This window comes from Oncorhynchus clarkii, chromosome 15 (genome assembly GCF_045791955.1).
Source record: "Oncorhynchus clarkii lewisi isolate Uvic-CL-2024 chromosome 15, UVic_Ocla_1.0, whole genome shotgun sequence".
Lineage (NCBI taxonomy): Eukaryota > Metazoa > Chordata > Actinopteri > Salmoniformes > Salmonidae > Oncorhynchus > Oncorhynchus clarkii.
The window spans coordinates 13,834,633-13,862,102 of NC_092161.1; the positions used below are offsets into that span (position 1 = coordinate 13,834,633).

Here is a 27,470-nt window from a genome sequence, read left to right on the forward strand (position 1 = left end):
AACTACCGAACTGGAGTGAAAACCTATGGCACTAAATAGGGTTGAAAACATCAAATATTTTACACCTTTACACACAGAGGGCAAACTCAGGTTTTGACACTACCATTGAATGCATGATTTACGAGTTACGCATGGAATGTATATCTCAAATGAGTATTTTGCCCATCGAACAGACTTTCTGTAGTTTTTTGTAGTTGTTATTCGCGGGTCGGGTGCTGTACACTCAGGGGGAGGGGGAGGGATATGCCTTTGTGGGAGGCGGAGCCAGCAGGAAGGAGGGGCTTGAAGTTGACTTGATAATCTATGGACCCTGAGGAGGAGATGGGATAGGAGTGTCTGGAGACGCTGTGAAGAGAGAAGAGGGAAAGAAAGGGGGAGATGGGGGGGAGAGGGGGAGAGAGAGAGAGATGAGCCACACCAGAGGGACAGAGGGAGAGAGAGAGAGAGAGAGATGAGCCACACCAGAGGGACAGAGAGGAACAGAATGAGACAGAGAGACAGAGAAAGAGAGAGAGAGAGATGTGCCACACCAGAGGGACAGAGGGACAGAGAGAGAGAGAGAGAGACAGAGAAAGAGAGAGAGATGAGCCACACCAGAGGGACAGAGAGGGACAGAGAGAGACAAAGAGACAGAGAAAGAGAGAGAGATGAGCCACACCAGAGGGACAGAGAGGGACAGAGAGACAGAGAAAGAGAGAGAGATGAGCCACACCAGAGGGACAGAGAGGGACAGAGAGAGACAGAGAGACAGAGAAAGAGAGAGAGAGAGCCACACCAGAGGGACAGAGCGGGACAGAGAGAGAGAGAGAGACAGAGAAAGAGAGAGAGATGAGCCACACCAGAGGGACAGAGAGGGACAGAGAGAGACAGAGAGACAGAGAAAGAGAGAGAGATGAGCCACACCAGAGGGACAGAGGGGGTAATATGGAGCAGTCATTGTTGCTTGCGTGTGTGTGTGTGTGTGTGTGTGTGTGTGTGTGTGTGTGTGTGTGTGTGTGTATCTTACCTATCTGAGAAGTGTGTGTAGCAGGCATGGCGCTGATGACCAGTGCGTGTGTGTGTGTGTGTGTGTGTGTGTATCTTACCTATCTGCGAAGTGTGTGTAGCAGGCATGGCGCTGATGACCAGTGTGTGTCCAGTCAAAGGGTCCTGGGCTAACTGGGTGTGGCCTGGTTGGTGCAGGTGGGCGGACTCTGATGCCAGACCTGGAGACAGGCAGACAAACCAGCCAATCAGGACAATATATTTACCATTAAATGTACACACTACTACTCACCTCCAAGTAGCGTCATAACATCTATATTTCTGAACAATACTATTAATATGGTGTAATCAAACAGCCACCTCCCAGCATCATCTCCTGCAGTAGGTTGTCTATCTTGGCCAGGCCACAGAGTTTAACAAACTGCAGTTGTTCTATCATCTGCCAGGTGATGGACTGTAGAGTAGGCAGCAGTAGCAGCAGCTCTCCGAACCTCCCTCTGGAGTCATACTGACGGTCGTTAATATAGTCCTCTAGACTCATCTGGACCTGCAGACGCATCGCCTTGATCTTAGACGGATCACGCAGAGACTTGGCATCTGGACAGAAGGAGAGATGGACGGATGAAGGGATGGATGGAGAAAATGTATTGATGAATGATATGAAATGAATGTGTGAAGACTTTTGGTGTCTGGGTGGAACAAAAAGAACAGAGAACAGTCACATGTCAATGATTAACAAAACCATTCAAATTAACTTTGTTCAGTTGAATAAATTAAGCTATTGTGTAGTGTCTGTGATGTGTATGGGTGTGTGTGGTGTGTGTGGGTGTGTGTGGTGTGTAAAAGTGTGAAAATACAGTATGGAAGGTTGCCTGGTTCGAGAAACGTTCAAGTGCTTTACCGGGGTCAAAGAAGACGAGTGCCTTGAGAGCAGCATACTCATTGTCGTCTATCTGGATGTCCTGGAAGGGCAGGACCAGCTCACCTAGAACACGGTTAGCTACGCGGCCGATCTCTGGCTCCGCGCTGCTGCCATGGATCACACACCCATTACCTGGAGAGGGAGAGGGAGCCGTGTGTGTTTTGGGAGGGGGGTTGAGTGTGTGTTTTCCATGTGTTATAAGGGATGTACTGTTTGTGTGTGTCTGTTAGTGATTAGATTTTTTTTTTTTTTGGTTGACAGCTAGTTTTTCTAGCGTCCGACTCATAACGAATAAAACATTACAGACAAAAGCCTATAACATTTACATACAGTACATTTAAAAACATTAAAATGTAGTGTGTGTGTGTGTTTGTGTTTGTGTGTGCATCTATCAGTTACACATACTGTACATGTCAGTACATACACACAACAAGTAGGTCACATGTCAGTACATACACACAACAAGTAGGTTACATGTCAGTACATACACACAACAAGTAGGTCACATGTCAGTACATACACACAACAAGTAGGTCACATGTCAGTACATACACACAACAAGTAGGTCACATGTCAGTACATACACACAACAAGTAGCTCACATGTCAGTACATACACACAACAAGTAGGTCACATGTCAGTACATACACACAACAAGTAGGTCACATGTCAGTACATACACACAACAAGTAGGTCACATGTCAGTACATACACACAACCAGTAGGTCACATGGGGGAGAGCGTTGTACCGTGAGGTGCTGCTCTATCTGTTTTTTAAAACAGGTTTGCTGGTCACTTGCGCTATGTGAAATGGAAGGGAGTTCCATGCACTCATGACTCTGTATAATACTGTACGTTTCCTTGACCTGGAGACTGTGAAAGACCCTTGGTGGCATGTCTGGTGGGATAAGTGTGTGTGTCAGTGCTGTGTGTAAGTTGACTGTACAAACAATTTGGAATTTCCAACACATTAATGTATATAATATGTGTATGTTTCTTATTAAAAAACAAGCAGTGATGTAGTCAGTCTTTCCTCAACTCTCAGCCAAGAGAGACTGGCATACAGAGTATTAATATCAGCCCTCTAACTACAATGAAGAACAAGTCGTGCCGCTCTGTTCTGGGCCAGCTGCAGCTTAACTAGGTCTTTCTTTGCAGCACTTGACCACAAGACTGGACAATAATCAAGATAAGATAAAACTAGAGCCTGCAGGACTTGTTTTGGGGAGTGTGATGTCAAAAAAGCAGAGCATCTCTTTATTACGGACAGATTTCTCCCCGTCTTTACAACCATTGGATATATCTTTTGACCACGACAGTTTACAATCTAGGGTAACACCAAGTCATTTAGTCTCCTCAACTTGTTCAACAGCCACACCATTCATTACCAGATTCAGCTGAGGTCTAGGGCTTATGGAATGATTTGTACCAAATACAATGCTCTTTTAGAGATGTTCAGGACCAGTTATGGTCAATGATATCAAAGACTGCACTGAAATCTAACAGTACAGCTCCCACAATCTTCTTATTATCAATTTCTTTCAACCAATCATCCGTCATTTGTGTCAGTGCAGTACATTTAGTCTGTTATTAATTTGTACAATGTGTGTGTGTTAGTACCTGCGTTGTGTGTATGTACCACCACTTACTAACTCGTTATCTGGATAGTTTTACCATCTACAAATCATCTGTAGGGGCAATCCATGTCTTCTATGTATTTTCATCTCTGATAAGAAGTGTTTAAGCCAGAGGCCTCCATAGATAAAGCCTTGGTCAATGATTATCAGGGTATATAACAGTCTTGCAGGGCAACGACCTGTTAGACTCAAAACAAGCCTGGCAAAGCAGTATGGCAGGTTTTGACTGGGTGTTACTGAGGCATAAAGGAGAGGTAATTGGTCAGTTCTTACCAAGAAGCAGGAAGTCCTTATAAGGCATTGACCTCTTGGCGACCCCAAGTAGAAGGTGTTCCCCTGCATGAGCTCTGAGCAGACTCACCTGGACAAACACACACACACACACAAAACAAATCACACACACACACACACACACACACACACACACGAAACAAAACACACACACACACACACAAACACACACACACAAAACAAAACACACACACAGCATGAGAAACAAGGACATGAGTAACCAAACACCGGCTACAAACATCTCAGCCTCATTTGACTCTAAACCATTAGCTACGGACTGGAGCCAGAAACATTACTGTGTGTTTCTGGAAGGTCACAGGCACATTCAAAAGGCTTTAGTTGAGTCATGGCAAAACTTTGACAACCACTGTTTTGTTTCAGTCCAGTGCCAGTCACTTCTTGGTAGTCATGTAGTTGTCCTAGCCTAGTCAGGTTGTGTACCTGGTCAGTCACTTCTTGGTAGTCATGTAGTTGTCCTAGCCTATTCAGGTTGTGTACCTGGTCAGTCACCTCTTGGTAGTCATGTAGTTGTCCTAGCCTAGTCAGGTTGTGTACCTGGTCAGTCACTTATTGGTTGGTAGTCATGTAGTTGTCCTAGCCTAGTCAGGTTGTGTACCTACCTGGTCAGTAACTTCTTGGTAGTCATGTAGTTGTCCTAGCCTAGTCAGGTTGTGTACCTGGTCAGTCACTTCTTGGTAGTCATGTAGTTGTCCTAGCCTAGTCAGGTTGTGTACCTGGTCAGTTACTTCTTGGTAGTCATGTAGTTGTCCTAGCCTAGTCAGGTTGTGTACCTGGTCGTCCAGGGGCAGCTCTCCGAAGGCAGGAATGTACTTGGCCCATTCCACCAACACAAGCAGCTGTTGTCTCATGGAGTCACAGACATCCCCCACACCAGCTGACTTCTGTTCTGACACATCTACTGCACCCCTGGGACTGGATACATTGATCTAGAGAGAGAAGGAAGCTGTCATACAGATGAATGGAGACTCTCATGATGATTTTAACCACCTTCGACATGATTGCTTAGAGCAATTGTATTTGTCCTCTGTGTGTGTGTGCGTGTGCGTGTGTATGTGTGTGTTACATGTTGAGACAGGGACTCCGCCTGGGCAAGAACAGTGATAGGTAGGAGATCCTGATTGTCCTGAATGCTTCTTCTGGAGCTGATACGATCTCTTTCATTCTGAACCGCTGAAATACACACACACACACACACACACACACACACACACACACACACACACACACAGACACACACACACACACACACACACACACACACACACACATCATATGAGATATATCACTATGATATTACTGTGTTAACATTTCCCACAGCTAAGGTGTAAGACTAACAACCGCATGGATCTGGATAGATTCAAGTCCCCCCTGAATTTGCTGATACCATCCTAGAAAAAGAGCTGTGTAGAGAGGTGAAGTCAAACGTTAACCAATAGCAGCCTTGAACAACATGTCATTAAACTCTATGCCAAGGTTATAGGGCCCATAAACACACACACACACACACACACACACACACAATCCTTCTCTGATACACCTCATGAACACAGCGTTCTCTGAATAATTACTTCTGGTTAATAACATAGTTAGTTTCAGACTCCCAGACTCCCAGGGCTAGCTTCAGCCTCCCAGCCACCCAGCATCCATAATTTCAGCCTCCTAGCCACCCGGAGTTACTTTCAGCCTCACAGCCTCCTAGCCACCCAGAGTTACTTTCAGCCTCACAGCCTCCTAGCCACCCGGAGTTACTTTCAGCCTCACAGCCTCCTAGCCACCCAGAGTTACTTTCAGCCTCACAGCCTCCTAGCCACCCAGAGTTACTTTCAGCCTCACAGCCTCCTAGCCACCCAGAGTTACTTTCAGCCTCACAGCCTCCTAGAGTTAGTTTCTATCTCCCAGCCACACAATATCTAGAGTTTCAGCCACTGAGCCTCCAAGAGTAGGTTTAATAAGACTCCCAACCAAGCAGCATCCATAGTTTCAACCTCCCAGCCACTCGTATCCATAGTGTCAGCCTCCCAGCCACCCAGCATCCATAGTTTCAACTTCCCAACCACCAAGTCTCCATAGTTTCAGCCTCCCAGTCACCAAGCATCCATCGTTTCAGCCTCCCAGCCACCCAATATCCATCGTTTCAGTTTACCAGCCAGCAAAGCATCCATAGTTTCAACATCCACCACCCAGTAGCCTCCCAGCCACCCAGGTTCCTTCATATCAACCTCCCAGCTACCCAGCAGCCATAGTTTCAGCCTCCCAGACACAAAGTATCCATAGCTTCAGCCTCCCAGTCATGGAGGCTTTTTTTTTTTGCATCAAATCCACCCAGTATCCAAAATGTAAGCTTCCCAGTCACCAAGCATCCACAGTTTCAACCTTCCAGCATCCCAGCATTCATATTTTCAGCCACCCAGCATCCATAGTTTAAACCTCCCTGCCACCCAGTAAACATGGTTTCAGCCTCCCAGCCACCCAACATCCATAGTTTCAGCCTCCCAGTCACCAAGCATTCATAGTTTCCAACTCTCAGCAACCCAGCATTCATAGATTCAGCCTCCCAGCCACCCATCATCCATAGTTTCAACCTCCCATCGACCCAGTATCCATAATGTCAGCCTCCCAGCCACCCTGTATGCATACGTTCAGTCTCCCAGCAGCCCAACATCAATAGTTTCAGCCAACCAGAATCCATACTTTCAGCCTCTCAGTCACCAAGCATCCCATAGATTCAACCTCCCAGCTACCCAGTATGCATAGTTTCAGCCTCTCAGCATCCATAGTTTCAGCCTCCCAGTATCCATCATTGTAGCTCCCCAGCCACCCAGTATCCATAGTTTCAGCCTCTCAGCAACCCAGAATCCATAGTTTCAGCCTTCCAGCCACCCAATATGCATAGTTCCAGCCTCTCAGCAGCCAGTATCCATATTTTCAGCCACCCAGTATCCATAGTTTATACCTCCCAGCCACCCAGCATCCATAGTTTCAGCCTCTCAGCAACCCAGAATCCATAGTTTCAGCCTCCCAACCACCCAGCATCCAAATATTCAGCCTCCCAGCCACCCAGCATCCATAGATTCAACCTCCCAGCCACCCCAGCATCCACAGTTTCAGCTTCTCAGCAATCCAGTATCCATAGTTCAGCATCCCAGTAACCCCTTGTCCATAGTTTCAGCCTCCCAGCCACCCAGATTCCATAGTTTTAGCCACAAAGCATTCCATAGTTTAAGCCACCCAGCATCCGTGGTTTCAGGCTCCAAGCCACCCGGTATACATATTTTCAGCCTCCCAGTATCCCAGCTACACAGTATACATAGTCTCAGCCTCCCAGTATCCATCATTTCAACCTCCCAGCCACCCAGCATCCATAGTTTCAACATCACAGCCACGCAGTATACATAGTTTCAGCCTCTCTCTCAGCCTCCCAGCGTCCCTAGTTTCAACATCCCAGCCACCCAGTATACATAGTTTCAGCCTCTCAGCAACCCAGAATACATAGTTTCAGCCTGCAGGGATCCATTGTTTTAGCTTCCCAGCCACCCAGCATCCATAGGTTCAACATCCCAGCCACCCAGTATACATAGTTTCAGCCTCCCAACCACCCAGTATGCATAGTTTCTGCCTCCCAGCCACCCAGCATCCATAGTTCCAGCCTCTCAGCAGCCAGTATCCATATTTTCAGCCTCCCATCATCCATAGTTTACACCTCCCAGCCACCCAGCATCCATAGTTCCAGCCTCTCAGCAGCCAGAATCCATAGTTTCAGCCTCCCAATCACCCAGAATCCATAGTTTCAGCCTCCCAATCACCCAGAATCCATAGTTTCAGCCTCCCAATCACCCAGAATCCATAGTTTCAGCCTCCCAATCACCCAGAAGCCATAGTTTCAGCCACCAAGGATCCATAGTTTCAGCCTCCCAGCCACCCAGTATCCATAGTTTCAGCCTCCCAGCCTCCCATCATCCATAGTTTACACCTCCCAGCCACCCAGCATTCATAGTTTCAGTCTCCCAGCCACCCAGGATCCATAGTTTCATCCACCCAGCATTGATAGATTTAGCCTCCTCCCAGACACCCAGCATCCTTACAGTGGTTCCTCCTTTAAAAGTTGCGTTATACTGCAGTACACCTTGTAGGCTGCTGCAGCATTCTGTGGCATATTATTTTATTTTTCAGCCATTGATTCTGTTAATAGGTTAAACATTTCACTTTAAATTCAACGTATCCTGAAAATGACAGCTGCTGCTTTAGATTGAACTGTCATATCTCAGTTATTGTTTTCATAGATACAAAAAATAAGCTATTTTCTTTACTTTCAGAGTGCGAGCTGATCAAGGGGTCAAAACTTTAGATATTGCCAGATGTATGTTCACTGTCTGAGGAACAGGCCGTGGAAGCTTTATTGCTGGCAAAAGTGTCCATAACCAGAAGTAAACTGTTCAGTGTTCTTTTTCTCTCGTCTTGTTGTACATGGAACTTGTTTCACACTCATTCATTAAAAAACCTTAAGATGTCAGCTGCTAATTTTCAGATTTACACCACATAAACAATCCATTTTCACTGAACTATCAAGCCCCTGTTGCTGCCAAGTCATCATTTCCCTGGGGGTTAACCTTGCAATAACCAAGTGGTGAGACACAACACAACGCCCTCTATGTTTTAATGTTTCAGGTACACTCAGATAGGTGTCTGCGTCACATACAGTCAGTACCCACTCACAGAGGCACACACAACTTGCATTTCTATAAACTCTGACCCAACTCAGTGTTCATTCTTCATGGAGGAAGACCACAGGAAGCCCCCCCCCCCCCACCCACCCACAAAACCTTTTATTTCTCTATTAGGGTGGAATGCTTGTGGAGAGATGTTTGGAGTGCTGTGACATATCAGTACTACAACTTGCTGCACAGTTTGGAGGAAGAAGGCTACCTTGACCTGTTGAATTCCATCCACATCTTCTGTGTGGGACATGTGTTCTTACCTCGTCTGTGGGCAGATCTGCAGCATTTCACAGAGAGTTGGAATAATCACCCTTTGAGTACAGAGGTGAACCTGACACCTCACCAGCTGTTGCCTTAGCACTACACAACAAATTCAAATGATCATCATCATCAAGCTTCAAGTGGTATTTATGTATTCATCTGTGATCTGATAATGTAAAAGTCTAGTAATGATATTATCTTATACTGTTTGTCCTCGTGTGTCTGTTTTTCAGCATAAAGTACTCTGTAGCCACTTAGTGTGGACACCAGGTGAGACTTCACACACACAGATTCCTGTTGAACACAGTCTCTTTAACTACCTTATTTTCTCAATAACAGTCTCTCTCCTTCACTTCATCCCTCTCCCCCTCTCCCTAAATCCACTAGGTTATATCAGCTGTGTTGGTGAACCCCTCCCACATCTGAACTGGCGGACACAGAGGGCACAGCATGATCATAAGTGAGAGGTCACTTTGTCGGGTCAACAGGAAGTGTAATTAAAGAGATGCTTTACATTGACACACCGATAGAGATGTAGTAGTCCCAGCGTTAATGATCCAAGGTCAGTTTTGCATTTCACCTCCTGATGATTATGATTACTGACTGTGTTAGAATAAAAAATCTAAAAAGCTTAATCATGCCCTCTCTCTATCCATCTGTCTCTTGTCTGCAGGTATGTTTTGATGTGAGAGAGGATGCCAACCCCCAGTCCCGTCATCGCCACCTCACCCGCTACTAAGATAACCTTCGGGCCAACTGGGAGCCCCGGGCTGGTTAGGAGACACCACTAGAGACAACATTATGTAATTGTGATGAACTGAGAGAATATTAGGGTAGCACTGTGATTCATTAATCATATGCTGTCTTCCCTGTTCCTCTGTTTTACCTCTTTCCTTTCCTGTCTTCTACACCCCCCTCTCCTCACCTCCTCTTTCTTCCTCTTGTGTTTATAATGCACACCATATGTGCATTGAAGTACAGATTGAACTTGTATTTATAATATAATATTACAATTATAATATTTATAATGCATTTATTATGTATCTATAACACCTGGATAATGAACTTCTTTCAATAAAGCGTTTCACAGTATCGCATTGAAATACTATCCTGTGTCCTCAGATTAATGCAGATGAAGGGAGTTAGATATGTATAGGAAATGTAGTGTACTGATTTTATCTGTATATATGAATTACAAATCAGCCTTTACTTAAATCATGTTTCTAGTCTTTTGCATATTAATAATGTTTAATCGTTGATGTCCCAGGAGAAGGAGTGGTAAACACTGTTGAAGTGTATCATTGTAATACATACTGTACATGCAGACACAGCATCATTCAAAGAATGGAGTTTGATTCACCTGGTATTGGATATGACTGAAAAAAGAATGTCTCACAGAGATTCATACCTGAACCACACCTTTATTTGCCAAGGAAGAGTACATGATCAGTGAATATATTCAATGTATAGGCTACAATGTGGGGATCTCATGTGTGGTAATAACTACAGTACATGTATTTAGGACTTGAATCATTGGCACAATAAAGTTATTATAATCTACTCAATCCATAGGCTTCATTAATGTCAATCAGACTTGAAGTCGAATCATCAACTATGATTGCTGAGGTTCATATGTTCTGGACTAATATTCATACCAAACGTTTTCGGGTCCATACACAGATCGGCTACATACTGTAGCTAGCTACACATCCATAGGCATACAGTTATTGTAATCCTCCACTACACAATAAGAAAATAAATAGTTAGCTAGCTATGTTACTTCAGCTGCATTGCATGGCAAATATAAGCAAGGAAAGCTTACAAAAATGTACATTAAATTTGCAGTGAATGCTTTAGTTAGCTAGATTCTTTACATCCACTATTTTAGAAGACGACAGCCTGGTTTGCTGGTTTTCTCAGGAGTCCCTAAAACATTAAACACAAATTACAATTTCATACTCATGTCATAACACTAGCTAGCTAGCTGGCTAATGTTAGCTAGTCAGCTAACTTGCTAAATAGCGATTTTTGTAAATTAATGAAAAAAAATATGCACAATCGTTTGTCTCTACATTAACTTACATATTCCTCTCAATTCTACATGTTTTGCTTGACTCGTTATGACGTTATATTACTTACATTTGCTTCCACCGTAATGTTTTGTCAGCCATCTTCGCTGAAGAAAGTCACCAGAGACGGATGGCTCACGTCAAATGTGTCATTGGAACCACTCGATATGATTAGTCATATGAAATCCTTGGGACCCAAATGCATAATGAGTGCTCTAACTCCCCCTTGCGGTGATCTGGAACAATGAAGCCGTGACGCTGGATACCTCTAAGTCCCGCGGTGTAAGCTTGCAACTTTTAAAGGAGGAACCACTGTAGTTTCAGCCTCCCAGCCACCTAGTATACATAGTTTCAGCCTCCCAGTATCTATCGTTTCAGCCTCCCAGTCACCCAGTATCTTTAGATTCAACCTCCCAACCACCCAGCATCCATAGTTTCAGCCTCCCAGCCACCCAGCATCCATAGTGTCAGCCACCCAGCAACTATAGTTTCAGCCTCCCAGTATCCATAGTTGCAGCCTCCAAGTCACCCAGTATCCATAGTTTCAGCCACCCAGCATCCATAGATTCAGCCTCCCAGCCACCCAACATCCATAGTTTCAGCCTCTCAGCCCTGATTCCCACCTCACACTGACTGCTTCACTTTTCCTCTTGTAATATGTTGAATTTGCAAGTACAGAGTTAGTGCTGGGCTGGAACAAAAGTCTGTATTGATATTCAGTAGTACTGGTTTGATGTGGCCCACCTTCTTTCTTCATGCCAGCTCTGAAACACTGGTGGAGCCTGCAGAACCGACACTGGTTCCTCTTGTCCTTGTCCACCACACACTGACGGTTAAACCTGGAGACGCACAGACAGATACACATACAGGATCCATGTCAACATCTGAACACTATGGGCCTTCCTTGTAGTTCTGTACATTCCAGCATTACCAACTAGTGACTTCTCTACTTGCAGCAGCGTAAGGATTACTGTGACGTTAACATCTCATATTATGTCTGTTGTTATCATAGACATAGGCTCTGGTGAATGCAGCTGTAGGCTGAACACACACACACACACCTACCTGCAGGAGTAGATGTGGTTCTTGCGTATGGAACGTCTGAAGAAACCTTTACATCCGTCACAGCTGGAGGCTCCATAGTGTTTCCCTGTAGCTTTGTCTCCACAGATAGCACAGTTACCGTTCACTACATCTGCCTGGGACAGGCCCGGCTCCGCTGGCATACTGTCTAGAACACACACATTACCCAAAGACTGGGTTAGTTTGCTGAGCTTAAGTCTAGGTGTTAGTGCAGGGGAGCTAATGCACATTTTATGGTCACAGTAAAGGTTGCACGCACGAGCGCACGAGCGCATACACACACATCCTTCTGGCATCAGAAAAACCTCTTCAGTTCAAATAGGGAAATCAGTCGTTTTGTGCATGGGAAATCAAGGCATCTTGGCAGAGGAAGAGAAGGACAGGGACTATAGCTTTGTGCTAGCTGACTGCTATCTGCCTATTACAGTATGGGGGACAGTGGGAACTAGTTTAGGACAGCTTTGGGTGCTTTCATCTGGTTTATTTGTTGATATTGTGGTGTTGAAGTTGTGCCTAGTGGTTAGTGGTTATTTTTTTATTCTTCTTGTTTTATTTGTAATTTGTACATTCATATCTCTACTCACACCAGACATATTCCTGCATACACCAACCATGTCCAAGGTGGAAGAATACATATTGACAATGCCAAAGAGAATAAAGTAAATGTTTGACCAACTTCCCTTTAATATTCCTTTTATCAGTCGTGTTGAGATGACATCAGTGGATGTCCCAACTTCTTTTCATATTGTAGGCCCACAATAAACCTGTCTTTATGACACACTGCAGATCCCTATCGAAACAGACCTCTTATCATTCATGGATTATGAATTAATGGATAAATACAATATTCAACTGTTTTAGGGATTGCATTAGGGATTGTGAGTGTATAAGCAGAATGACAAATGACAATCATCAATGTTATTCAGACAGGTGAAGCTGCTCTAATTTAGCCCCATGGAGCTGAATGGCAAAAATAATTGTGTGCATATTTTGGCAATTTGATTGTGTTCTCCACACCACATTTCTCCACACCGCATTTCTCCACACCGCATTTCTCCACACCACATTTCTCCACACCGCATTTCTCCACACCGCATTTCTCCACACCGCATTTCCCCACACCGCATTTCCCCACACCGCATTTCTCCACACCGCATTTCTCCACACCGCATTTCTCCACACCGCATTTCTCCACACCGCATTTCTCCACACCGCATTTCTCCACACCACATTTCTCCACACCGCATTTCTCCACACCACATTTTAAGCCATCAGTGTGCATTACAGAGCAATTATTTATGGAAATACAGCCATGGAGCTGGTTGGCGGCCATATTGGAAAACTGCCGCCGTAGAAAATCAAATCACATTGTATTTATCACGCTTCTTAAACAACAGGTGCAAATGCTTACTTAATGCTTACATCCCAACACTGCAGAGAGAAAAATTATGAGGAATAAATACACAATGAGAAATTATAAGTTGGCTATTTACACAAGGTACCAATACCGAGTCGATGTGCATAGGTACGAGGTAATTGAGGTAATATGTATGTGTAGTTAGAGGTAAAGTCACTATATACAGATAATAAACCGAGAGTAGCAGCGGCGTATAAATGGGAGTGGGGGGGGTCAATGCAAATAGTCCGGGTAGCCATTTGATTAGCTGTTCAGGAGTCTTATGGCTTTGGGTAGAAGCTGTTAAGAAGCCTTTTGGACTTAGACTTGGTGCTCCGGTACCGCTTGCCGTGCGGTAGCAGAGAGAACAGTCTATGACTGAGTGGCTGGAGTCTTTGGCAATTTATAAACACCGCCTGGTATAGAGGTCCTGGATGGCAGGAAGCTTGGCCCCCGGGATGTACTAGGCTATACGCACTACCCTCTATATTGCCCTAAGGTCAAGAGGCCAAGCAGTTGCCATACCAGGTGGTGATGCAACCAGTCAGGATCCTCTCAATGGTGCAGCTGTAGAACATTTTGAAGATCTGAGGACTCATGACAAATCTTGTCACTTTCCTGAGGGGGAATAGGCTATTTCGTACCCTATTCACGACTGTCTTGGTGTGTTTGGACCATGATAGTTTGTTGGTGACGTGGACACCAAGGAACATGAAGCTCTCAACCTGCTCTACTTCAGCCCGGTCAATGAGAATGCCCTCCTTTTCCTGTAGTCCATGATCATCTCCTTTGTCTTGATCACGTTGCGGGAGTGTTTGTTATCCTCTGGCCTGCTCCCTATAGGCTGTCTCATCGTTGTCGGTGATCAGGCCTGTTGTGTCATCGGCAATCCTGTAGCTTAGCATCTGCGTCATCTGACCACTTCCGTATTGAGCGAGTCACTTGTACTCCTTGCTTTAGTTTTGCTTCTAACCAGGAATGAGGAGGGTAGAGTTATGGTCAGATTTGCCAAATGGAGGGCGAGGGAGAGCTTTGTATGCATCTCTGTGTGTGGAGTAAAGGTGGTCTAGAGATATTTTCCCTCTGCTTGCACATGTAACATGCTGGAAGAAATGAGGTAAAATGGATTTTAGCTTCCCTGCATTAAAGACCTCGGTCACTTGGAGCGCCGCCTTTGGATGAGCATTTTCTTCTTTGCTTTTGGCCTTATACAACTCTTTGAGTGCGGTCTTAGTGTCAGCATTGGTTTGTTGTGGTAAATAGACAGCTACGGAAACATTTAGATGAAAACTCTCTTGGTAAATAGTGTGGTCTACAGCTTATCATGAGATAATATACATTAGATGAGCAAAACCTCGAGGTTTCCTTAATATTTGATTTCTTGCACCAGCTGTTATTGACAAATAGACACAGACCGCCACCCCTTGTCTATCTTCTATCTTGCCGATGTACGGAAAACCCAGCCAGCTGTATGTTATCCATGTCGTCGTTCAGCCACGACTCGGTGAAACATAAGATATTATTTTATTTTTTTTCCCGTTGGTTGGATAGTCTTGATCAGAGCTCATTCAGTTTATTATCCAATGATTGCACGTCGGCTAATAGGACTGATGGTAGAGGCGGATTACCCACTTGCTGTCGGATCCTTACAAGTCACTCCGACCTACGTCCCCAATATCTTAGTTTCTTGTTCATGTGAATTTGGGCTTTGTCCGGTGTCAGAATTAAATCCTTTGCGTCTGGCTCGTTAAAGCAAAAATATTCATCCAGTACGAGGCCTACCACCGTTGTGCCGTCAGCAAACTTAATGATGGTGTTGGAGTCGTGCGCTGTCGCGCAGTCGTGGGAGAACTGGGAGTACAGGAAGGGACTAAACATGCACCCCTGAGGGGCATCCGTGGCAGATGTGTTGTTGCATACTCTTAACACCCTAGGGGTGGCCCATCAGTAATTCCAGAATCTAGTTGTAGAGGTAAGGGTTTAGTCCCAGGGTCCTGAACTTAGTGATGAGCTTGGAGTAACAATGAGCTGAGGTCAATTAACTGCATTCTCATTCTCGTTCCACTTGTCCAGGTGGTAAAGGGCAGGGTGGAGTGTAAAAGAAATTGCATGGATCTGTTGAGGTCGTATGTGAATTTGAGTGGATACAGGGTGTCTGGGATGATGGAGTTGATGTGAGCCATGACCAGTCTTTCAAAGCATTTCATGGCTAGAGATACAATTTAAGTCGGAAGTTTACATACACCTTAGCCAAATACATTTAAACTCAGTTTTTCACAATTCCTGACATTTAATCCTAGTAATAATTCCCTGTCTTAGGTCAGTTAGGATCACTACTTTATTTTAAGAATGTGAAATGTCAGAATAATAGTAGAGAGAATTATTTATTTCAGCTTTTATTTCTTTCTACACATTTCCAGTGGGTCAGTGTAACGGCTGTTTGAAGAAGAGGACTAAGGTGCAGCGTGGTACGTGTTCATGATTTTTAATAAAACTGAACATTAGAACAAAAAATAACAAAGCAGAACAAACGAAACAGTTCTGTCTGGTGCAGACACACAAAACAGAAAATAACTACCCACAAAACAGAGGTGGGAAAAGGCTACCTAAGTATGGTTCTCAATCAGAGACAACGATTGACAGCTGCCTCTGATTGAGAACCACACCTGGCCAAACACAGAAATAGAAAACATAGAACACAAAACATAGAATGCCCACCCCAACTCACGCCCCCTGACCTAACCAAAATAGGATCTCTAAGGTCAGGGTGTGACAGTCAGTAGTTTACATGATTTATTTGAGCTTTTATTCATTTCATCACATGGGTCAGAAGTTTACATACACTCAATTAGTATTTGGTAGCATTGCCATTAAAATTTTAGCCTGGTTCAAATGTTTAGTGTAGCCTTTCACAAGCTTCCAACAATAAGTTGGGTGAATTTTGGCCCATTACTCCTGACAAAGCTGGTGCAACTGAGTCAGGTTTGTAGGCCTCCTTGCTCGCACACACTTTTTCAGTTCTGCCCACAAATGTTCTATGTGATTGAAGTCAGGGCATTGTGATGGCCACTCCAATACCTTGAATTTGTTGTCCTTAAGCCATTTTGCCACAATTTTGGAAGTATGATTGGGGTCATTGTCCATTTGGAAGACCCATTTGCGACCAAGCTTTAACTTCCTGACTGATGTCTTGAGATTTTGCTTCAACATATGCACATAATTTTCCAACATCATGACGCTGATCTATTTTGTGAAGCGCACCAGTCCCTCCTGCAGCAAAGGACCCCCACAACATGAAGCTGCCACCCCCGTGCTTCACAGTTGGGATGGTGTTATTCGGCTTGCAAGCCTCCCCCTTTTTCCTCCAAACCTAACGATGGTCATTATGGCCAAACAGTTCTATTTTTGTTTCACCAGACCAGAGGACATATCTCCAAAAAGTACAGTATTTGTCCCCATGTGCAGTTGCAAACCGTAGTCTGGCTTTTTCATGGCGGTTTTTGAGCAGGTTATGTCAAGATAGGACTCGTTTTACTGTGAATATAGATACGTGTGTACCAGCATCTTCACAAGGTCCTTTGCTGTTGTTCTGGGATTGATTTGCACTTTTCGCACCAAAGTACATTCATCTCTAGGAGACAGAACACATCTCCTTCCTGGGCAGCATGACGGCTGCGTGGTCCCATGGTGTTTATACTTGCGTTCTATTATTTGTACAGATGAACGTGGTACCTTCAGGTGTTTGGACATTGATTCCAAGGATGAACCAGACTTGTGAAGGTCTACAATATTTTTTTCTAAGGTCTTGGCTTATTTCTTTTGATTTTCCCATGATGTCAAACAAAGAGGCACTTAGTACACCTCCAATTGACTCAAATGATGTAAATTAGCCTATCAGAAGCTTCTAAAGCCATGACATAATTTTCTGGAATTTTCCAAGCTGTTTAAAGGCATAGTCAACTTAGTGTATGCAAACTTCTGACCGACTGAAATTATGATACAGTGAATTATAAGTGAAATAATCTGTCTGTTAGATTAGTTGTGTTGAAATTAGTTGTGTCGTGCACACAGTAGTTGTCCTAACCGACTTTCCAAAACTATAGTTTGTTAACAAGAAATTTGTAGAATTGTTGAAAACAAGTTTTAATGACTCCATCTTAAGACTATGTAAACGTCTGACTTCAACTATACACCTGTTCTGAAAGGCCCCAGAGTCTGCAACACCACTAAGCAAGGGGCACCAGTGGAGATTGGAGTATCTGTCCACAGAGCTGGGTTTTACGGAAGAGTGGCCAGAAAAAAAGCCATTGCTTAAAGAAAAACATAAGCAACATGGTGTTCGCCAAAAGGCATGTGGGAGACTCCCCAAATCACTGTATTTAACTTGTGTAAAAAGATACTTTGAAAGTGAAAATATTCCAATTTTACTGCGATTTCCTTTTATGTTTTTTCATCATTGTTGTGCTCATCAAGGTAAAAACAAAGACTATTTGGTTTTTGTTGTTGACCAAATTTGCTCCTCTAAAACCAATACAAAATGTTAAGCTATTTGAAGCCATGTAGACCCAACACAAGGGAAGCCATGACCCAAAATGCATTATCACCATCGACCTTTAAGGCCGACGCAAGCCTTTGCTGAAATGGCACTATATCAGGTTTTGTTCAGCAAGACAAATTATGCAGGTGTGCCAATTTTTACACTTTAATACCATATTGAACAATTTGGTCTTTTTTGGGAGCGTATCTACTGGAGTAAATGTACAATATCACATTTGAATGTTTATATTCAAGCTTACAAGGAAAAAGGTCAAGTTGACTTTAGGCTTTTTACTGAAGTCAGAATTCAGATATTGTATTTCTACTAATCATTTATTGACTGCTGGTAGAGGGATCAGGATGAAGCATATCTGACCTTACATTTCAGAAGACACAAAATGACCACACAGATATGTTGCTAGCACCTGTTAACTTGTCATTTTAGCAGACCGTGTGTGTGTGTCCAGTCCACTCACCTCTCCTACCATAGAGGATGTCAGCGTGTTCGAAGCCCAGGCTGCTGTACGTTGGGTCCAGTCCCTCACTGTAGTTGGCTACATCCATGTCCAACAAGGAGTTACTCACTGACACAGACGGATACTTCAACCCTCACTTTCTATCCCTCTGTCACTGTCCCTCTCTCTAACTCTTTCTCTCTCTAACTCTTTTCCTCTGCCTCCCTTTTTCTCTGTCTCCCTTTTCCTCTGCCTCCCTTTTCCTCTGCCTCCCTTTTCCTCTGCCTCCCTTTTTCTCTGTCTCCCTTTAATTTGTTCCAATGTATTTTCCTAGCACTATTTCTATTCCTTTACCACTTCCTGTCTGCCTCGGTCTCCCTACCCTTCTCTTCCTCTCTCTTTTTCGTATTCCTCTGTCACATTCAGTTCCTCCACCGTCTGGAGTGTAGAAGGTAAACTAAGTTCCCTGCAATTTGATTGGTACTTTTTTAAGAAAGTGGGTGGGGCCTTGGCAAAGACTTCTCCCCTTATCACTTCTTATTTAATCTCTCCTTCTTTCCCTCACTTATCACAGGGATGGAGAGATAGATATTCCCTTCCCTCTCCATTCTCTCTCTTTTCCTGAGGCATATTGGCAAGTTTGACAGGGTGGAGACGATGTCATGAAGAGGGTGTGTGGGCATGCGTGTGTTAGTGTGTGTCGCCAGTATGCTGTGGCCTACATAGTCTGCCTGTCAAATCAATAGTCAAGCAATAGAACAGCCTCTACCATGATCACATCTAATCTTCAGGGAGGCAGAGCACAGAGAAAAACACCACTGATAACTTCCATTGATTAACTTCCATTGATTAATCAGACTCTCTAAGTGAAACTAGGGAATACCCATTGACTCCCATTAACTTCCCTCTATGGAAGCCACTGATCAAATCCTTCTGTACAGACAACACACTACTCTTACTACCAGTTACAAAGTTTCACTGCACTAAATACAGTGCCTTGCAAAAATATTCACCCCCCCCCTCGCATTTTTACAATTTTGTTGCATTACAATCTGTAATTTAAATACATTTTTATTTGGATTTCATGTAATGGACAAACACAAAATAAACTGGTGAAGTTAAATCAAAAAAATGACTTGTTTAAAAAAAAAGTGGTGGGTGCATATGTGTTCACCCCCTTTGCTATGAAGCCCCTAAATAAGATCTGGTGCAACCAACTACCTTCAGAAGTCCCATAATTAGTCCACCTGTGTGCAATATAAGTGTCACATGATCTCAATATATGTACAAATGTACAGATGTACATTTGTTCTGAAAGGCCCCACAGTCTGCAACACCACTAAGCAAGGGGCACCACCAAGCAAGCGGCACAATGAAGACCAAGGAGCTATCCAAACAGGTCAGGGACAAAGTTGTGGAGAAGTACAGATCAGGGTTGGGTTATAAAATATATCCGAAACTTTGAACATCCCACAGAGCACCATTAAATCCATTATAAAAAAAAAGGAAAGTATATGGCACCACAACAAACCTTCCAAGAGAGGGCCGCCCACCCAAACTCACAGACCAGGCAAGGGGGGCATTAATCAGAGAGGAAACAAAGATATCAAAGATAACCCTGAAGGAGCTGCAAAGCTCCACAGCAGAGATTGGAGTATCTGTCCATAGAACCACTTTAAGCCACTTTAAGCCATACACTCTGCAGAGCTGGGCTTTACGGAAGAGTGGCCAGAAAAAAAAGCCATTGTATGAGAAAAAAATAAGCAAATACGTGTGGTGTTAGCAAAAAGGCATGTTGGAGATTCCCCTAACATATGAAAGAAGGTACTCTGGTCAGATGAGACAAAAATTTAGCCTTTTTTGCCTTTGAAAAAAATGCTATGTCTGGCGCACACCCAATACGTCTCATCACCCCGAGAACACCATCCCACCATGTTTTTCATCGGCAGGGACTGGTCAGAATTGAAGGAATGATGGATGGCGCTAAATACAGGGAAATTCTTGAGAGAAACATGTTTCAGTCTTCCAGAGATTTGAGACTGGGACGGAGGTTCACCTTCCAGCAGGACAATGACCCTAAGCATACAGCTAAAGCAACACTGACGTGATTAAAGGGGAAACAGTTAAATGTCTTGGAAATGCCTAGTCAAAGCCCAGACCTCAATCCAATTGAGAATCTGTGGTATGACTTAAAGATGTCTGTACACCAGTGGAACCAATCTAACTTGAAGGAGCTGGAGCAGTTTTCCATTGAAGAATGGGCAGAAATCACAGGGGCTAGATGTGCCAAGCTTATAGAGACATACCCCAAGAGATTTGCAGCTGTAATTGCTGCAAAAGGTGTCTCAACAAAGTATTGACTTTGGGGGGGTGAATAGTTATGCAAGTTTTCTGTTTTTTTTTGTCTTATTTCTTGTTTGTTCCACAATAAAAAATATTTTGCATCTTCAAAGTGGTACAGTGTTGTTTAAATCAAATGATACAAACCCCCCCAAAATCTATTTTAATTACAGGTTGTAAGGCAACAAAATATGAAAAATGCCAAGGAGGTGAATACTTTCACAAGCCACTGTAGCTGTTAGAGAATATATGCAATCTGATTGAGGTACTATAATGGACATAAAATAATTGAATGACCTGCATCATTCAGTTTATGAGTGGGGCAAAAGGCATGAGGGTAGTGAGTAAAGTGTAGGGATATATAGCTGATTGCTGTGCAATTAGTTAAGAGCGAGTGAGAGAGAGCGTGAGTGAGAGAGAGAGAGAGAGACAGAGAGAGAGAGAGAGAGAGAGAGAGAGAGCGAATGAGAGAGAGAGAGAGAGAGAGCGAGAGAGAGAGAGAGCGAGAGAGAACGAATGAGAGAGAGAGCGAGAGAGAACGAATAAGAGAGAGAGAGAGAGAGAGAGAGAGTGAGAGAGAGAGAGAGAGAGAGAGAGCGAGAGAGAGAGAGAGAGAGAGAGAGAGAGAGAGAGAGAATGAGAGAGAGAGTGAGAAAGAGCGAGAGAGAGAGAGAGATAGAGAGAGAGCAAATGAGAGAGTGAGAGAGAGAGAGAGAGAGAGAGAAAGAGAGAGAGAGAGAGAGAGAGAGAGAGAGAGAGAGAGAGAGAGAGAATTTGAAAACAAACCCAATTTTGATATACTCCCATATCTATTGGGTGAAAAAATACCACAGTGTACCGTCACAGCAGCAAGATTTGTGACCTGTTGCCACAAGAAAAGGGCAATCAGTGAATATAAACCATTATTATGTTTATTTTCCCTTTTGAACGTTTACTATTTGCACATCATTACAACACCTTATGTATACATAATATGTCATTTGAAATGTCTTTATTCTTCTGTGAGTGTAATGTTTACTGTTAATTGTATTGTTTATTTCACTTTTGTTTATTATCTACTTCACTTGCTTTGGCAATGTTAACATATGTTTCCCATGTCAATAAAGCCCTTGAATTGAAATTGAATTGAATTGAATTTAAAGAGAGAGAGAGAGAGAGAGAGAGAGAGAGACAGAAACAAAGAGAGTCTGTGTGTTTGTGTGTGTGTGTGTGTGTGTGTGTGTGTGTGTGTGTGTGTGTGTGTGTGTGTGTGTGTGTGTGTGTGTGTGTGTGTGTGTGTGTGAGAGAGAGAGAGAGAGCGAGAGAGAGAGAGAGAGAGAGAGAGAGCGAGAGAGAGAGAGAGAAAGGACATTGACCATGAGCCAAATTATGATTTTTCAAAAGACAAATCATAAGGAAATAAATATCACTTAAAATCTTAAAACTCCACTATCCAACCAGTCCTTGTGTATAGCTTAACACTTAAAACTCCACTATCCAACCAGTCCTTGTGTATAGCTTAACACTTAAAACTCCACTATCCAACCAGTCCTTGTGTATAGCTTAACACTTATAACTCCACTATCCAACCAGTCCTTGTGTATAGCTTAACACTTCACTATTACAGTGAAATATGGGGACTACTATTACAGTGAAATATGGGGACTACTATTACAGTGAAATATGGGGACCACTATTACAGTGAAATATGGGGACCACTATTACAGTGAAATATGGGGACCACTATTACAGTGAAAATATACATCATGGGACAAAACACCCACAGAAGAATGTTTGTCTGTCTGTCTGTCTGTCTGTCTGTCTGTCTGTCTGTCTGTCTGTCTGTCGCCCTAATGGACAGTAATGATAAGACCTTCCTACCTGCATGGTGACATCTTTAAACAACAGAGATGCAGCAATAATGCCACAAATCCCGAGTCTGGATTTCAGCCCATCTGCAGCCCGATGTCCCTTGGTTGGGTATAATGCTACTTTAAAGCCATTGGTCTAATATAAGGAAGTCATGCACAATGAGGTTGACTACAGCCATGAGCAAACAAATGTTTTATGGAACTGTATGAGGAAGTTCTCACACAATTATTGAATTCATGCAAGTAGCTTAAAGTAAGCTATGGTGTAGCCCACCTACCACATTAAATGCATCATCACATTTGTGGTCACTTTTGATAGTGTTGTTTACCCGCTAATGGAACATTCACGCTTACTGTATAGCCACTAGCCTACTAGAAAAAATAAAACATTGTAATACTGCCGTGTGCACACTGCTGCTCTTATAATGTGAAGAAATACCCTAATAGTTTATCAACATTTTAAGTTTAAACATTCGGATCTGTTGCATCAGCCTCATTTTGTAAAAAAGTGGTTGTATTAATTTGGGATCTATCGCGTCCCACAAGTAGCCAGACTATGTTTGTAATATGTATTTCTCCCACAGAATAGAATAGGTGGACCTTTGTACTCTGGGGGATAGTAGATTAACATAGGCTAGTGCTTTTGCTGTTCGTTAGGCCTACTCAGTGAAGGGGTGGCTCTCCCATAGGCACCACTGCAACAGCAGCTGGGTCTATTCTAGCCTCTGATCATGGCTGTCATTTCCATTACATTACACATAAAGGTAGTTGGAAGAAGGCATCTTCGGTATGGGGGGGGGGGGGGGGGGGTTAAGAGCCGCAGCGCTCGGCCTGAACATTAACACGCATTGCTTGTGGAACTGTTTTGGAAGCATAAGGACCTTATCTTTGATATCGATGAGAAATCATTTTCAAAAAGACTAAGGTTAAATTGATACACACCTTTATAGGGTTAGGGTTCCAACACGGCCCTATCTCCATGTTACAGAGCTTGTTTACGGAAAACAAACGGAAGACAGTCGACTACCTGTGCTAATTAGGAATACCACCCCTACCTTGTCACAACACAACTGATTGGCTCAAATGCATTAAGGAAAGTAATTCCACAAATTAACTTTTAACAAGGAACATCTGTTAATTGAAATGCATTCCAGGTGACTACCTCATAAAGCTGGTTGAGAGAATGCCAAGAGTGTGCAAAGCTGTCATCAAGGCAAAAGGTGGCTACTTTGAAGAATCTCAAATATATAAAAAATGTTGATCTGTTTAACACTTTTTTGCTTAATACATTATTCCATATGTGTTATTTCATAGTTTTAATGTCTTCATTATTATTCCACAATGTAGAAAATAGTAAAAATAAAGAAAACCCTGGAATGAGTATGTGTCCAAACTTTGGACTGGTACAGTATATACAGTGCATTTGGAAAGTATTCAGACCCCTTGACTTTTTCCACATATTGGTATGTTACAGCCTTATTCTAAATTTGATTCAATTGTTGATTTGTTCCCTCATCAATCTACACATGATACCCCATAATGACAATGCAAAAAACTATTTTTAGAATTTTTGGCATATTTAAGTATTCAGACCCTTTACTCAGTACTTTTTTTAAGCACCTTTCGCAGTGATTACAGCCTTGAGTATTCTAGGGTATGATGCTACAAGCTTGGCACAGCTGTATTTGGGAAGTTTCTCCCATTCTTCTCTGCAGATCTTCTCAAGCTCGGTCAAGTTGGATGGGGAGCATTGCTGCACAGCTATTTTCAGGTCTCTCCAGAGATGTTTGATCAGGTTCAGAATGGGTCACTCAAGGACATTCAGAGACTTGTCCCGAAGCCACTCCTGAGTTGTCTTGGCTGTGTGCTTAGGGTCGTCGTTCTGTTAGAAGCTGAACCTTCATCCCAGTCTGAGGTCCTGAGCGCTCTGGAGCAGGTTTTCATTAAAGAGCTCTCTGTACTTTGCTCCGTTCATCTTTGTGCTGTTGTCTGTGCACAACATTGGTGTACCATGTTTTGTGCTTGCTACCATGTTGTGTTGCTACCATGTTGTTGTTATCTTAGGTCTCTCTTCATGTAGTGTTGTGTTGCTTCTCTTGTCGTGATGTGTGTTTTGTCCGATATTTATATATATATTTTTTTATATTTAATCCCACGTCCGACAGGAGGCCTTTTGCCTTTTGGTAGGCCGTCATTGTAAATAAGAATTTGTTCTTACCTTGCCTAGTTAAATAAAGGTACAAAAAAAAGAATATGTATCTTTCCCTCAATCCTGACTCGTCTCCCAATCCCTGCTGATGAAAAACATCCCCACAGCATGATGCTGCCACCACCATGCTTCACCGTAGGGATGGTGCCAGGTTTCCTCCGGACGTGACGCTTCGCATTCAGGCCAAATAGTTCAATCTTGATTTCATCAAACCAGAGAATCTTGTTTCTCATGGACTGAGAGTCCTTTAGGTGCCTTTTGGTAAACTCCAAGTGAGCTGTCAAGGCCTGATTGGTGGAGTGCTGCAGAGATGGTTGTCCTTCTGGAAGGTTCTCCCATCTCCACAGAGGAACACTGGAGATCTGTCAGAGTAACCATCGGGTTCTTGGGCACCTCCCTGACCAAGGCCCTTCTCCCCCGATTGCTCAGTTTGGCCAGGCGGCCAGCTCTAGGAAGAGTCTTGGTGGATTCAAACTTCTTCCATTGAAGAATGATGGAGGCCACTGTGTTCTTGGGGACCTTCAATGCTGAAAAACATTTTTGGTACCCTTCCCCAGATCTGTGCCCCGACACAATCCTGTCTCAGACCTCTACGGACTATGCCTTTGACATCATGGCTTGGTTTTTGCTCTGACATGCACTGTCAACTGTGGGACTCAATAAAGACAGGTGAGTGCCTTTCCAAATCATGTCCAATCAATTGAATTTACCACAGGTGTACTCCAATCAAGTTGTAAAAACATCTCAAGGATGATCAATGGAAACAGGATGCACCTGAGCTCAATTTCGGGCCTCATGGAAAAGGGTCTGAGTACTTGCAGTATGTAAACAAGGTATTTCAGTTTTTTTTTCTAAAACATTTGCAAAAATTCTAAAAACTTATTTTTGCTTTGTCATTATGGGAAATTGTGTGTTGATTAATAATGGGAAAAAACAATTTAATACATTTTAGAATAAGGCTGTAACGTAACAAAATGTGGAAGTCAAGGGGTCTGAAATACTTCCCGAATGCCCTGTATATGACAGACATTTGTTGGTCTGAGCCTCTGCAGTCACCAGAAGAGTGCATATTAATCCCCTTCACATTGAGTTGACATTTTAAAGCTGCAATATTAAACTTTTTGGGAGCCCAAGTCTAACAAGTGGCAGATCTGGTCTGTGTGTGCTATTTATATGCTTCCCATTCCTAAGATTGATTATTTTACTTTAGGTTTTGTACCCCTGTTTCAAACAGCTTGAAAATACAATATTTTTGCTTATAGAAAATACATTTCACAGCGGTTTAAATTGTACAAAGATTATCTACACTATATTTGCATGTTTTGTCACAAACTGAAATTAGACAAACTATCAGAATTGTAGCAACCAGGAAATGGTTGAGCAATTTCTGCATAGCGCATCTTTAAAATGGTTACGGTAAGAGTTAAGGTTAGGGTTAGGTAAGGGTTATGGTTAGGGTAAGGGTTAAGGTTAGGGTTAGGTAAGGGTTATGGTTAGGGTAAGGGTTAAGGTTAGGGTTAGGTAAGGGTTATGGTTAGGGTAAGAGTTAGGGTTAGGTAGGGGTTATGGTTAGGGTAAGAGTTAAGGTTAGGGTTAGGTAAGGGTTATGGTTAGGGTAAGGGTTAAGGTTAGGGTTAGGTAGGGGTTATGGTTAGGGTAAGAGTTAAGGTTAGGGTTTAGGTAAGGATTATGGTTAGGGTAAGGGTAGGGGTTAAAGTTAGGGTTTAGGGTTAGGTAAGGGTTATGGTTAGGGTAAGGGTTAAAGTTAGGGTTTAGGGTTAGGTAAGGGTTATGGTTAGGGTAAGGGTAGGGGTTAAAGTTAGGGTTTAGGGTTAGGTAAGGGTTATGGTCAGGGTAAGAGTTAAGGTTAGGGTTAGGTAAGGATTATGGTTAGGGTAAGGATAGGGGTTAAAGTTAGGGTTTAGGGTAGGGGTTAAAGTTAGGGTTTAGGGTAGGGACGTCCCAAGGATCCCTGATAACACGACTAATTCATTGCGGCCGATAGGTCAAACGAAAGACCAAAATGAACGAGTCACAGAACCATATAAGATTTAGGCAACAAACATCATATGTTAATTATTTATTATTTCAAAGGAGACCGCTTACCTTTCTCTTGGTCCGTCAGCGATGTGCATCAATCCAACAGGACGCTAGTCCACCTGTAAACTAGCCACCAGTTCTGTCACTTGTCCCCCTTGTCACCACACGAAATGAGAGAGTCGTGGGCGAGGAGTTGCAACAACACACGGAGGTTTGGAAAGGGAAGCTATGGGCCTGTAATTCATTGAGCGACACATTGGATGGTGCTGGCTTCGGTTGTCATTAGATCGATTTACTAAACAAACTGAAAGTAGGGTGAGGACGTTAAACAGTAACTAGCCTCCATAAAACTGAGAGGGGAAATAATATGGGTGTGTGTGTGGTCAGCCTTGCCTATGCTGTCGAGACGGGGGTAAAGGGTGAGGAGGAGGTAATGCTTCACAGAATAATAGTAGAACAGTAACATTTTAGACATTTATTTATTTATTACAATATTTACGTACTCTGTAGCCTTACACAAAGTTTTTTCAAAGATTGAAATCGACATATTGAGAGAAATGTCATTGGCACCGCTTACTGTATTTTAAATTCCAATATGAGAGCAAATACATTTTAGTCCAGTATAGTCAAACTGCAATAGACCTACAGTACAGTAGACTAT

At 43.1% G+C, this 27,470-nt stretch overlaps 1 protein-coding gene across 2 annotated transcripts; it reads right to left on the reverse strand.

The window, feature by feature from the left end:
• Positions 1–216: 216 nt before the first annotated feature.
• LOC139366919 (hepatocyte nuclear factor 4-gamma-like) lies at positions 217–27,068 on the reverse strand. Of its 2 annotated transcripts, none has more exons than XM_071104672.1 (10): positions 26,876–27,068; positions 11,966–12,131; positions 11,645–11,739; positions 4,919–5,025; positions 4,626–4,781; positions 3,817–3,904; positions 1,970–2,038; positions 1,345–1,581; positions 1,086–1,205; positions 217–345 (listed from the first exon to the last, which is right to left on the reverse strand). In XM_071104672.1, the coding sequence occupies exons 2-10, from the start codon at positions 12,124–12,126 to the stop codon at positions 302–304; spliced, it is 1,077 nt and encodes a 358-aa protein (XP_070960773.1). In that variant the 5' UTR covers positions 12,127–12,131; positions 26,876–27,068; the 3' UTR covers positions 217–301. The 2 variants fall into 2 exon arrangements, with proteins under 2 accessions (XP_070960773.1, XP_070960772.1); XM_071104671.1 differs by having other exon boundaries at positions 1,886–2,038; positions 26,876–27,063.
• Between the last annotated feature and the right edge of the window lie 402 nt (positions 27,069–27,470).

Coding starts and splice junctions, on each gene's coding strand:
- LOC139366919 (XM_071104671.1), bottom strand. CDS start 12,126: ATGCCAGCGGAGCCGGGCCTGTCCCAGGCAGATGTAGTGAACGGTAAC. Junction 3,905..4,625: donor AGCTGCCCCTGGACGACCAG/GTACACAACCTG, acceptor GTGTTTGTCCAG/GTGAGTCTGCTCAGAGCTCA. Junction 346..1,085: donor TACACACACTTCGCAGATAG/GTAAGATACACA, acceptor CTCTCTTCACAG/CGTCTCCAGACACTCCTATC.